This window comes from Leptonychotes weddellii, chromosome 3 (genome assembly GCF_054177405.1).
Source record: "Leptonychotes weddellii isolate Sample4059 chromosome 3, ASM5417740v2, whole genome shotgun sequence".
Classification (NCBI taxonomy): Eukaryota; Metazoa; Chordata; class Mammalia; order Carnivora; family Phocidae; genus Leptonychotes; species Leptonychotes weddellii.
The window spans coordinates 174,563,324-174,576,132 of NC_138371.1; the positions used below are offsets into that span (position 1 = coordinate 174,563,324).

General features: G+C 47.6%; 1 protein-coding gene across 3 annotated transcripts in view; it reads left to right on the forward strand.

The window, feature by feature from the left end:
* The window catches only part of ARHGEF7 (Rho guanine nucleotide exchange factor 7), a 125,289-nt gene that overhangs the window by 57,426 nt on the left and 55,054 nt on the right, over positions 1 to 12,809 (forward strand). For 2 of the 3 annotated variants that reach the window (XM_081815211.1, XM_081815212.1), the window contains exon 3: positions 9,124 to 9,325. In XM_081815211.1, the coding sequence (XP_081671337.1) occupies positions 9,124 to 9,325 (202 nt within the window). Of the gene's footprint in view, positions 1 to 6; positions 16 to 9,123; positions 9,326 to 12,809 lie in introns of those variants that run through there. The other variant, XM_031035863.2, reaches the window with a different exon arrangement.

A 12,809-nucleotide genomic window follows, 5' to 3' on the forward strand; every position in this document is an offset into this window, starting at 1 on the left:
CAGTATCGAAGTTTGGTAAGTTTGAATGAATGATCGGAGTATGTCGGGGAGATGAGTGTGTGCAGGTATGTCCAGCAAGGTGTGTATGCCCCTGAACTGGGTGCTGCCCAGCCGGAGGGCACTTCGGCTTTGTTCCCGTGGTTCCTTTGCTTGCGTATGGCATTTGTTTATCACCACGTTATCCACATGTTACACTTGACTGCTTTTGAGAAACTTGTATATTTTGGGGGCTATATTTTAAGAGTCCTTAGATGTGTTAATCTAGAGAGATGGGTGCTTTAAAGTGTTTCCCAGATCCCTTGTACTTTATTTGCTTTGTGCAAATGTACAGAAGTATGGGAATAAGAAATTTAGATGTGTAAGGAAGAAATGGCTAACAGCTAAAGAATCAAAAGGTGGTCTTTCTAAGCACGACCTGGAGTGCTTTCCTGAGTCAGGATGTGATTGGTGAAGGAGGGACTTCCTTCTAATGGCTGGTGGGGATGTGGAAAAGGAACTGAAGTGAATGGTTATCCTGGGAAGTGAAGAAAAATCCATGTCTGAGTTGTTAGGATACAGGCTGTGAGCAAAGAACATAGGGCGAAACCACGAAACTGGACAGAGATGAAGTACAGCGCTGAATGGGGACCGTGTGCTGAGAGGCCATCCCGCGGTCCTTGTACAAACATGCGGAGCCCTCTTTGGAGTTACTGGGTGATTGCCCTTTGTCGTGTGACTTCACTTTCATGTACCACTTTAATAAACCTGTGTTAGAGACAGATGGTCTTGCACATGAGTCTAAAGAGAACCCAACTCTTGAGTGTTTAAGGACCACAGCTACGTTGTCTGCTTTGACACAGAAAGGAAGATAGTTAAGCTAATGGTGACCCTAAAGAAAGAAATAGGTTAGAGTTGTATTTTGTGGAGGGAATTTGACTTTAATTCATGAAGGAAGGAGGGTTGAAAAAGAAGCTATGGAAGGCAATGTAATTTTTTACATGTTCCTGAACTTTTTGAACACAAGCTAAATTGTTACTGGTTTCTCCGTAGAGCGGCGCCATTACCGTTTCTGCCCTTGTGCATGCTGTGCTGTGCACACTGTTCCAGGCGCTGTCCCTGCGCTGCTCAGATAACCCTCCCAGTGACCCCACGGGGCACAGGCTTTAACGCTAGGTGAATTTTGCAGAGCACTATTGGGAGTATTTTGATTCCAAATTGAGGAAAAATACACAAACTACTTGAAAAACATTTTATTTAATTTATTTTTTTAAAAGGTTTTATTTATTTATTTGACAGAGAGAGAGACACAGCGAGAGCGGGAACACAAGCAGGGGGAGTGGGAGAGGGAGAAGCAGGCTTCCCGCGGAGCAGGGAGCCCGATGCGGGGCTCGATCCCAGGACCCTGGGACCATGACCTGAGCCGAAGGCAGACGCTTAACAACTGAGCCACCCAGGCGCCCCTTGAAAAACATTTTAAATTTAGCTTTTATAAAATTTCTGGGGGAAAATGTAAGAAAACAAAGCACACTCTGGGTAAAATACCTGTTGCCTCACCCATTTACCTGTGCTAACTTTTTAATATTTTAGAACATGAATGCATGTGAGGTGGGGGGGAGGGCAGAGAGAGAATCCCAAGTAGGCTCCGTGCTGGGCAGGGCTCAGTCCCATGACCCCGAGATCATGACCTGAGCCTAAACCAAGAGTCGAACGCTCCCAGGCACCACTACCTGTGTCCATTTTTAACTACTTGTTTTTGAGTACATGAAGACTAGATTGCAAATATATAATTTCAAGTAAAATGCAGTTAAATGTAATGTTGAATAGTGAATGTTACTGGGATCACAATAAGCATAGGATTAATTTTTAATGAGCTGGAGAAATTTTAAGTTACACCAGAAATAAAAGGCCCTGTGCCATCCCTCCTGTTTAGGATTGGAAGAGACCCCATTAGCTGCCGGTGAGCAAGGAGCAGGGGCAGGGCTTCTCTTACCACACTGCATGAGGGTGACTTTTGCCTTTAGATTTTTCTGCAGGTGTTCATAGTACTTTGAGGTAACTTTCTTGGGTTAAAAATTATAAGGATGGCAAAATATTCAAAGCTGGGTGGTGGGCACGACAAAGAGAAATTGTTTTCTTAATTTCACTTATAATTGTGCCAAAAAGAATAAAAAAGGAATAAACATAATCACGGAGGTGAAAGACCTGTACTGTGAACGCTACAAAACAGTGAAGGAGCTTGAAGACGACACCAACAAATGGAAACACGCCCCTGGGTTAGAGGAGTCCATGCTGTTAACGTGCCCATGGTCCCCAAAGCAGTCTGCAGATTCGATGCAGTGCCTGCCAGAATCACAGTAGTACTGGTCCCAGAACTAGAACAAGTAATACTACAGTTTGTGCGGAGCTACAGAAGACTTGAAATAGCCGAGGCAGTCTTGCGGAAGAACGACGCTGGAGGGATCCTAATCCCCGATTCCAGGGCACACTACAGAGCTGTAGCGAGCGATCCCAGTACAGTGCGGGCGGAGGAGTCGACACAGATCAGTGGAGCAGAACTGCGAGCCCAGAAAGCCTACAGCTGTGTGTCTAATACAAATAAATATTATAGAAATCCGTGGCAGAGGAGGCAAGAATATATAATGGGGAAAGACGGGGTCTCTTCAGACAATGGTGTTGGGGAAAACTAGACCACTTTCTTACACCACACACAAAAATAAACTCAAAATGGATTAAAGATCTAAATGTGAGACCTGAAATCATAAAACTCCTAGAAGAAAACAAAAGCAGTAATTTCTTTGACAACGGCCATAGAAACCTTTTTCTTGGTATGTCTTCTCAGGCAAGGGAAACAAAAAACTATTAGGAGTACACCAAAATAAAAAGCTTTATCACAGCAAAGGAGCCATCAACAAATGAAAAAGACAACTTGCTGAATGGAAGAAGTTATTTGGAAGTGACCTATCTGATAAAGGGTTAGTATCTAAAAATATATTAAGAACTTACACAAATGAACATCAAAAAATCCGATTAAAAATGGGCAGAGGACCTGAATAGACATTTTCCCAAAGACCTACCTGTGGTCCAAAGACCCATGAAAAGATGCTCAACATCACTAACCACCACAGACTTACATCTCAGAACCACGGTGTGAGAGAACCCCTCATCTCCGTTGGAATAGCTAGTATCGGGAAGACCATTAGGAGGTGTTGACGAGGATGTGGAGGAAGGGGAGCCCTCGGGCACTGTTTTGGGAATGTAAATTGGTGCAGCCACTGTGGGAAACAATATCATGGTTCTTCAGATTGCAAATAGAAATACCGTATGATCAGTAACTCCACTACTGAGTATTTGCACAAAGAAAACAAACACTAATTTAAAAAGATACACGCACCTCTGTATTTATTGCAGCATTATTTGCAATAGCCAAGATGTAGAAGCAACCCAGGTATTCAGACAGATGAGTAAAGGTGGTATATATTCACAATGAAATATTACTTAGCCATAAAGAATAAAATCTTGCCATTTGCAATAACAAGGATGGACCTAGAGGGTATAATGCTGAGTGAAATAAGTCAGAGAAGGACAAGTACCACCTTAGTCCACTTGCATGTGTTATCTGATAAATGACATAAAAAGCAAAAACAAACCCATAGAGAACAAACTGATGATTGCCAGAGGGTTTGGGGGATGGGCAAAGTGCACAAGGGCGAGAAGGAGAACAGCAACTCGGGGACAGGTGGATCTCCAGCTACCCATAACTTTCTATTTTGTTTGAAATTTTCCATAATCTAAAATCAGTTTGCGGCTTCCTGAGCATTAGTTTTGTGATCTCTCGATTGTGTACGGCACCGCCATTCCCAAGGCAAGGACTGGTGTTCTCAGGGTGCTCCCTCAAAGCCCTTGGGCGCACACACTGACTCCGTGCTTGCACCTCTGGTTGGGCAGGTCCTGCCTGACCACCTCGGAGCTTGCTGTCCTCAGAATCTTGCTTCTGGGTCTCTGAATCTGTCTGTTCCTGGACAGCTTTCCTGCTTGTGAGGTTGGCACATTTGAACAGTTCTAACGTTTTGTTTGTACGGACCTGGAAATTTTAACTTCCTTATCTTGGCACTTCCCTGTTGCTTCCTCATTACTCTTTTCTTGGGGTGAGTTCTCCCCGCTCCTCACCAGCAGCCTGTGCTGAGCTCTTTCTGTGCCCCTCTGCTGCACACTGGGCCCCTCTCCCAGACGGAAGGGCTCTGTAACTGCATTGGAGAGTGGGGGCCTCAGGCTGTGACTTGGGTCTTGTTTTTCCTCCTGTCTGAGGCTGACTTCATCCTCTTTTATTGGTGAATAAACCGGTACTGACTGCTATGGGGTTTCCTCCTGTCCCTCTCTACCCTGAGTTTTCATCCCTTAACTCCTGGTAAGTATGACCGTGGGCTCCCGAAGTTTCCCCCCGCCACATCTGGGGAGAGTAGTCAGATGAGGAGGGGATGTGGTTGCTTCCTGTCACCCTTCACTTGGGGGAGTCCTGATGTGAGCCCTTAAAGCATTTTCTGTCCCTGTGGTCCCTACTACCTCCTGGGACTGGGGCCAGCCCTAGTCACTGAGCTCCCAGAGGGTCTTTAAGGCGTGTAAGACTGTATATCTGTGTGTTCCTCATGGTTTAAATCTTCCCAGTTCCTCTGTCCAGCAAGCATGGGAATACTGGGCTGGTTCAATGTATTATGTGTCATCAATTCTGAGAGCTCTTTAAAACCTTTTTACACATCTGAAAGTAGCAAGTGTCTTAATGGCTGATGGTATGTCCTGACAGCATTTGGAATACAAAGGGGGCATCATCTAGTTGCTGGCATCTTCTTTTTGACGGAATACGTTCTGAGGAAACAAACTTAGAGAAGTCCTATTTACACGGGGTCTCGAGACTGGGAAATACTAGCCATTGGAGTAGAAATTGGGTCTTCCCTTGACAGGCTTTTCTTCTTTCAGTGAAATTATGGGTACTTCCAGGAAACAGAGGATGGAGTTCATATGAAGGCAGTGCTCTGGGATATCCTGGTTTTGGATTATTAGGATAACTTCAGAATTGGGATAAAAAAATTGCTTGGTGAGGATCTGGATGTGCATGGTATTGACAAGCAGGCCTTTGTGGGCATCAGGAGGTGGCTTTTAAGAACAGACGTGGTGGGGACAGGTTCCTGCTCCCAGAGGAGGTACTCTACGTGTACTCCACCATTTCCTCCCCTCACTGACCTGAAACCTACATCTAGAAAACAGCTTGATGAGTTTTTACAAGTCACACAATCCCATGTAAGATAGAGAAGCAGAACGTGACCAGTGTCACCTTTGTTAGGTTTGCCTTTCCCAAAGGCATCTGCTGTCCTGATTTCTGACCGTGAAGATGACCTTTACTTGTATTTGACATAAATGGAATTCCCCAGCGTATACTCGCTCTGTGAGCGGCTGGTTGGGCTCAGCCCATTATATTATGGGCTGTCGTGGCGTGTCAGCTTGAACCCAGATACTTCATGAGCTTTAGTGGCAGGAGCACTTAGAAAAAGGGGAAGGAGAGAAATCCAAAATAAGATGGTGGTTAAATACGTGGTTGCGGTTTCCTGACCCCAGCGGCAGTGACTTGAGCACTCCTTGTCTGCGTCGGGCCGTGTGGAGTCATTGCGGCCTCCTGTCTGGTGCACCCCCTTGCTGCATCTTGCTCTCTTAGCAGCATTCCTCAGAACAGCGTCTTACATTTACGTCTCTAGTAGGTACTGGACCAGTGGACATCTGTGGAAGTAGAAGTGCAGACCGACCAGGCTGGCCCCCGTCCTTCTGTTGTGGAGTTTCTGAAGTGGAGGAAGCGTCTGTGGTGTTTGCCTGATGTGTGCCTGAGTGCAGAGAATTTGCAACTTGGGGGAGTGTAGTTGACCTCATTTGTCCTGTTCCGGTCACTGTGGCACCTTGTTGCTGAGCCGAGGTGGATGGACTGGCTGTAGGGTGATTCCTGGGGGGCAGTTTGAGCTCCGTGGGGCCCGCTCTGTGTGTGTGCTTGCTTATGTGTTGTGTTCCGTTATGGAAGTTGATCACCAGGATTGGCTCTGTGCAGGTTTTCTACAAAGCCAGCTTGCCCAAGGTGGGTCACAGAAAGGAAGATGGTGGTGGACGACCCATGCAGGATGACTGTGGTTTGCAGAGATGAGCTGACCCAGCGTGGCAGCCCGACCTGGCTTCCCTCCCCGGAGCGGGGACCGATGTGCCCTTTCTAGTGCGGGGCTTCAGCTGCCCCTCGCTGTTCAAGTATGCCAGCAAGCATCACGTGTGAGGTGACTGGTTGGCCAGAGCTTTGTCTTTCAGTGTTGCCAGACGCTCAAGAGATTTCCATACTGAGCATTCTAAGCATTAAATATGCAGTAGGTATGACGTGTTTAATTTACTAGAGAAAACATTTAATGGATGTATCTAAATGAGTAAGTTTTTGGAATTTATATTAATGTAAAATACGCAAGTGTTAAACATCTGCCCCTCTTGAAGCCCTGTTCCACTGTTTGTGCTTTTCTCTTTCTCTCTTTGTTTGGTGACACATGAACCTAGTTTGGAATCAGGTCCTTCAGGACTTGGTGCAGCAGGAACCAGGCAGCCAGCTACTTCCCACCTTTCCTGTTGTCTCAGTAAATGCCTGTGTGAAGCTTAGCTTCTTAGACCTGCCATGGAGTGGGGGTGTTCGGGTCTCATGCTGCACCCTGGGCCCGAACCTTCCTCTTGCCTGGGTTTCCCCCGTGGCTTCTGTTGGGTCCGGTCCGCGTAACGTCACCATGTCCCAGACCCACAGCGCGGCTGGGGCATGTGCTGTGATTGCTCGTCCTTTCCTGACCACGTTTTGTTATCTAGAGTTAATAACTGTTGCCTGTTTGAGCTTTCTGTGCACCCTTGCGGACTGCAGCCCTGGTCTTCTGCCTGTTTCTAAGACTCTCCTGTACATTCAGACCTGCTTAGGATTTTTCGCTTCTTCCCCGGGAACTCCCCTGCAGTCTTGTGGCCACTTGAGAGTCTCCTGGTTGTTGCCAGGCTCCTGCCAGCTTCCGTCTGAGCTGTCCTCCTGCGTCACCCTCTCCTCCCTCTGACCCAAGCCCGTCCCTCCCTCCTCCATAGAGAAGATGTAGAGTCTTCTGTTTTTCCCTGGCTGATTCCCCTGTTTTGGAGGGGCACGTCTTTCAGTAACTTGAGGAGAGGGTGCATGGGCCATGAAGTGTTTGAGAGCTTGCATGGCACCACATGCCTTTTTCATACTAATTCTAAGCTTTGCTTCAGTTTTCCATAGTTTAGTTACGACGTGACTTGGTTGGGGCTTCTTTGGGCTGCTTCTGCTCGGGATTCACGCGGTTTCTTGACTCTGTAGGTTGGTGTCTTCTGCCAGGTCGGGGACATGTTTAGCTGTGTTTCTCAAACCACCTTCCGGCACGGCTCTTTCTCCTCCACGATCCTGATGACGCCAGTCTCAGGTCTGTCATTTTCCACACATCCCTGGGGCTCCCCGTGTTTTCACCACTGTTTTGAGTAAATTTTGTAAGTTCTTTTTTCTTTTTTGAGGTTTTCTGTTTCATTCCTCTATTTTGAGAGAACTTGTAATGGTTTTTGGAGCCTTTTGATGAAAGCCCTTTGTGATCCCAGCATCTGCTGCATGTCTGTGCTGCCGTCGGCCGCTTCACTGGTTCAGGCTGGGATTGTCCTGGTTCTCTGAGTGAGCAGTGCTTTGCCTTGTATTCTCGACACTTGGGAGGAATGCAAGGAGATGCTGCATCCTGCTTTTACGTCTGGTGTGTTTGCAGGCCGTGACCCTGACTGGGCTTGACGTAATGGTCCCGTCCTGTGTTGGTAGGTTGTGCTTCCAGTGGTAGCTTAGTTTCCAGAGTCCTTGCGGGGGTGTCTGGTCAGCCTCACCCCCCCGGTATTGCTGGGGTTCCTTCTGGTCCCCGATGACCTTGCTGGATGGGAGAGGGGACATGCTGGGCCTGGGCCCTCCCCTGAGGCTGGCTGGAGGACGGGGGCACATTGGGCCATTGGCTGCCACCTGGTGGGGTGGAGGCGGGGACTCCCTGCCTGATCTTTGCTGATGTCACGAGTGCAGGGGGAGTGCTGGTGCTCCGTGGGGTATGGGACTACCTTTCCTGTCCCCGTGGACTCCCTGGTGCAGGCTGAGAGGGCACAACCCTGCCAGTGGATGGGTGGGCCTGCCCGCTGACCCTCTTTGGCTCCTTTCACCAGGAGATCAGGCTTCCTTGGGGGGATGTGTTTAGTTTACTCATGTTGGTAGTTTCTAGTGGCAAGGCTCTCCAGCACCCAGTCTGGGGTAAATGGGAATAAAAAGAAGCACTAGCCAGTCTGCCTCCCTCCTTTCAGCCTTTCAGAGATGGGCACATGTGCTTAATCTCTGAGGAAAAAAAGCAAATGAAAAGGAGATACCATTTCTTGCCAGCAGTTGGGCGCAAATGAAAATGCTGGGCAATATTCAGTGCTGGGGAGTGTGCAGAGAGCCAGCTCTTCAATACTGTTGGGGGAGTGTCGCTGGCTGTAAGTAGAACCTCTCTGGAGGGCGGTTTAGAAATTGGTACTAAAATTTAGAATGTGTCATACATGTTTTTTGACCTGAATTTAATGTGTAGGCTTATTTTACAGGTGTGTTCAGAGATGTGCAGATAAGATAGTTTTAATGCAACCTTGTTTTGCAGTAGAAAAACAGTAGCAATAACCTTAGATCCAGTAATGGAGAATGAGTTAATGGCATGGCCATACAGTTCAGTTGCATGGTTGGTTAAGACTAAAGTAATTATGCTAGAAATGACCACACTGTGTTAACTTTTGATAAATTGTCGAGATGCTCCATATGATTTGATGTAAGTGTATGTATGAAAGTGTGTAATGTTAACGTAGGCCTAACCTTGGCCAAAATAAGGCCTTTCAGACCGTGAAGAGGGTTTCCTCCGGGGCTGGAACCGGGTGCTGGTGGTCAGGGTACACTGTAGGAGGTCCCAGACCTGTTTCTGTACTTGAACGGTTGTTCTGCTGTTGGAACAGGGCGGTTATGCTCTGCTCATACTAGTCAAACATCATCTAATTTTATGTGAAGTAGACTCCGTGAAATTTTTCTCCCCCGTCTTCCCTTTTTAGGACATGACCGACAATAGCAACAGCCAACTGGTAGTGAGAGCCAAGTTCAACTTCCAGCAGACCAATGAAGACGAGCTCTCCTTTACGAAAGGAGATGTCATCCATGTCACGCGGGTGGAGGAAGGCGGCTGGTGGGAGGGCACGCACAACGGCAGGACTGGCTGGTTTCCCAGCAACTACGTGCGGGAGATCAAGCCCAGCGGTAAGTGGGGCCCTGCCGGAGGGGCCGCTCTCTGTCTGGCACGGAGCACAGACAGAAGGGCGTGCGCTGCACGTGGGGAGCTGCTCTCCGGGTGAACTGGGCAGAGGAGTCCTGCTCTTGCCCGCTGCTTCTTCCAGAGACGTTATCCTTGCTTTCCTCCGCCTTGGGGTGCTGGCATGAAGGGTTCATCCTTAAAAGGAGCATTTCGTTCAGTCATGATATCCGTTTAAAATAAGGACTTGGGGTTTGCCGTATCACACAGGCTGTTAATTTTTATCACTGTGGGTGCTTTTGGCAATGATGTATAATTTGTTTTTTTTGTGTTTATATTTGTATAGTATTTTAAAATGCATCACTTTCCTTATGTTTTCTGTAATTAACATTATTGACTTCTAAAAAGTTATTCAGAGGCTTATATTATTTTGAAAGGGAATAGTCGTAGTCGGCACTTACTTCATTTGTGTTGTGTGATTCTTGAGGAATAGAAGTTCTGAGGCCGGGGCTGTGCTTTCTGTCAGAAGGGTGTGGGTGTGACAGTTCTGTCCTGTGCACGTGTCTGCTTGGGGCAGTGCCGGGGCAGTGGCTGTCCTGGGCATGCGTCGCTTCGTGGCTCGTGTCATGAGTGAGCGTTAGCGGTGTACAAAGACTGCTGGGTTTATGAGTGTGGCTGTGTCGTTCTGGACTTCACAGATCCCTGCACACAGATGCCCCTTGAGCAAGGTGGGCTTAGGGGTGCCGACCCCCCTGTGCAGCCCCAAATCTGTATAACTGACACCCCAGAACTTAACTGCTAGTGGCCTACCATTGACCAGAACCTTACTGATGAAATGAAGTATGTTTTGTATGTCGTCATGTCTCTATCCTTACGATAAAGTTAAAGGAGGCATTGCTAAAAAAGCAGAAGGAACTGCGCATTTGCAGTACTACGGTGTCTTGAAAATGGACCCCTGCAGTTCCAGTCTGTGTTGTCCAAGAGTCCACTGTATAAAAACCCTTGTGCTTCTGTGGACTTGGCGCTCAGTGCCACCCTCCCAGCCCTTCTGACACCAGGTGGGTGGTGTCCGAGCAATTCGGTGACCTCAGAGCTCCCAGAACCCTGGTAATTTCCTAAGTGATAAGAGCACTGGGAGCATCTTTTGTTCTAATACTTGGTCTTTGATCATATTTACTGATACAGAGCTCCCAGAACCCTGGTAATTTCCTGCGTCCCGAACCAGGGCGGGCAGACCAACATTTTTTCTATTTCCAAACCACATTTTGCTTATCCATTCATTTGTTGCTGGACATTTGGGTTGTTTCCACCTTTTGCTGTTGTGAGTAGTGTTTTGAACCTGGGTGAGATTGCTTGAGTCCTCTCCGTTCTCTTGGCTGTGTGCCTAGGAGTGCAGTTGCTGGTTCCTGGGCTGACTGGGATTCCTGAGAAGCCGCCATGCTGCTCTCCCCAGCAGTGCACGACGGTCCCAGTTTCTCCACGTCCTTGACCACACTTTTTTGGTAGTAGTTGTGGGTGTGAAACGGTACTTCACTGTTGCTGTTTTTCTCTAGTTGATAACAAATGCAGTATCTTCGTTCCAGTAAAGGCCACAGTAAATAAGTTTCTTGGTTACTGTATGAAGTGCTGTTATCGTGGCCTCATTTAGTCCTCACCACGACCCCAGAAGACACGGATATTCAGGGCCTAGGGCACAAATCCTCTTCCTAATGCATGCAGGTGTGGAGTCGGCTGAGCCTGCAGCGCTGGTATCAGGCTGATAGGGATGGAAATGTCGCCTTAATCTTACAGACTCAGCTGCTGGGGCGGACTGTTGTCCCTGATCAGGCCCTGGGAAGGGCTGAGTCTAGTCTCTGAGCCCAGCTCCTGGCCAGTCCTGTAGTCTGCTGGTCATCCTGGGGCCAAGAGTGCTGCCCTGGGCCAGGAGCTGGGCTCCAGAATGCTGGAGTTGGGGAAGGGAGAGGGGAGGGGGAGGTGGTCTTTGCCTTTACCAGTGAGGGCAAGGGGTCACAGCAGCTGCTGGGGCCCGCCATCAGAGTGGAATCTGACTGGGCCTATCTCTTTTGAATCTGGGCCTTGAATTCTGCTATGAATGACTCATTGATTTTCTGTTTATTTATTTTTAAAGATTTTATTTATTTGAGAGAGAGAGAGAGCACGAGCGGGGGTGGGTGGCAGTGGGACAGGGAGAAGCAGGCTTCCCGCCGAGCAGGGAGCCCAATGCGGGGATCGATCCCGGGACCCCAAGATCATGACCTGAGCCGAAGGCAGACTCTTCACCGACTGAGCCCCCCCACCCCCACGCCCCGGGAATGACCCATTTTAATGGGAATCTTGGGCTGACTTTGAGTTGCCACAGGAAGAGTGCAAGTGAATTTTTACTTCTCAGGTATTTCTCCCCACGGAGTTTTGAGAGTTACCTGTTGACAGTTATATGGAAAAGATAGTCCGTGGGTCTCAAAGTCCTCCTCAGGTGACTTTGGGAGTTGTTTCCTAAAGGACTGGGGCGCAGTGTTGCTTTTGGCAGCAGGTGGGTTCACAGTGTGCCGTCACCTTGTGAAGTCTGGTCGTGCTGCACCAACACCTTGCCCTGGGGAGTGTGGGGCCAAACAGCTGCTGGGACAGATGCCGCTTGAAGAACAACTAGCCGTTGCATGGGGGGTCGAGTTGACTTAAAGAAAAGTAAGGGGCACCTGGCTGGCTCGGTCAGTGGAGCCTGCGACTCTTTGATCTTGGGGTCGTGCATTTGAGCCCCATGTTGGGTATAGAGATTATTTAAAAATAAAATCTTTAAAAAAGAAAGCCATTACGTGTTTGTGTTGACTTATGTCAGGGGTGACTGCATCCTTTTCCACCAATTTTTACATCTTACCCTGTGTTTCCGTGTGCACGTGCATGAGAGAGACCCTTTTAAACACGTATGTAACCACATTGGGTCACGTGGAATCCCTGGTTTTTGTACTGAATGGAGACAAGTAACTTTGGAAAATTTCCTGTTTCTCTATTTTTTAAAGTGTAAAGAACACGTTTGCTCCAGTTGGTGATTTCTCATGCTAAGTATTCTTTAGCTGACGGTTGGACTGAAGGAATAACCTTTTGGGAATAACTTCCCGTGCTGTGTTCACAAATTATCTGAGTATATTTTAAGGAAACTTATCTCTTTCTGAGCTTAGTTGTGGGCATTTGAGACAAACGGGAAATCCTATTTTTACTCTGTCACTTTACAACAGTGGAGAACTTGAGGGTCACAATAACATGCTAGTATTGTAATTCCTCAGTTATTTCAGTGACTTTCTGATTTTGGATGAGGATTCCTTTCTGGAAGGGTGTGTTTCAGATAAGCATTGTAATTCAGTGTAATTCTTCATTTTTTGTAAACAAAATGTGCCAGATCTAACTGGCAATCATTAAGGATCATTTCCTCGTAAAACAAAAATATGGACGTCCTTTAAATTGTGAGTTTCTTCTTGTTACAATTCTGATTTACGAATC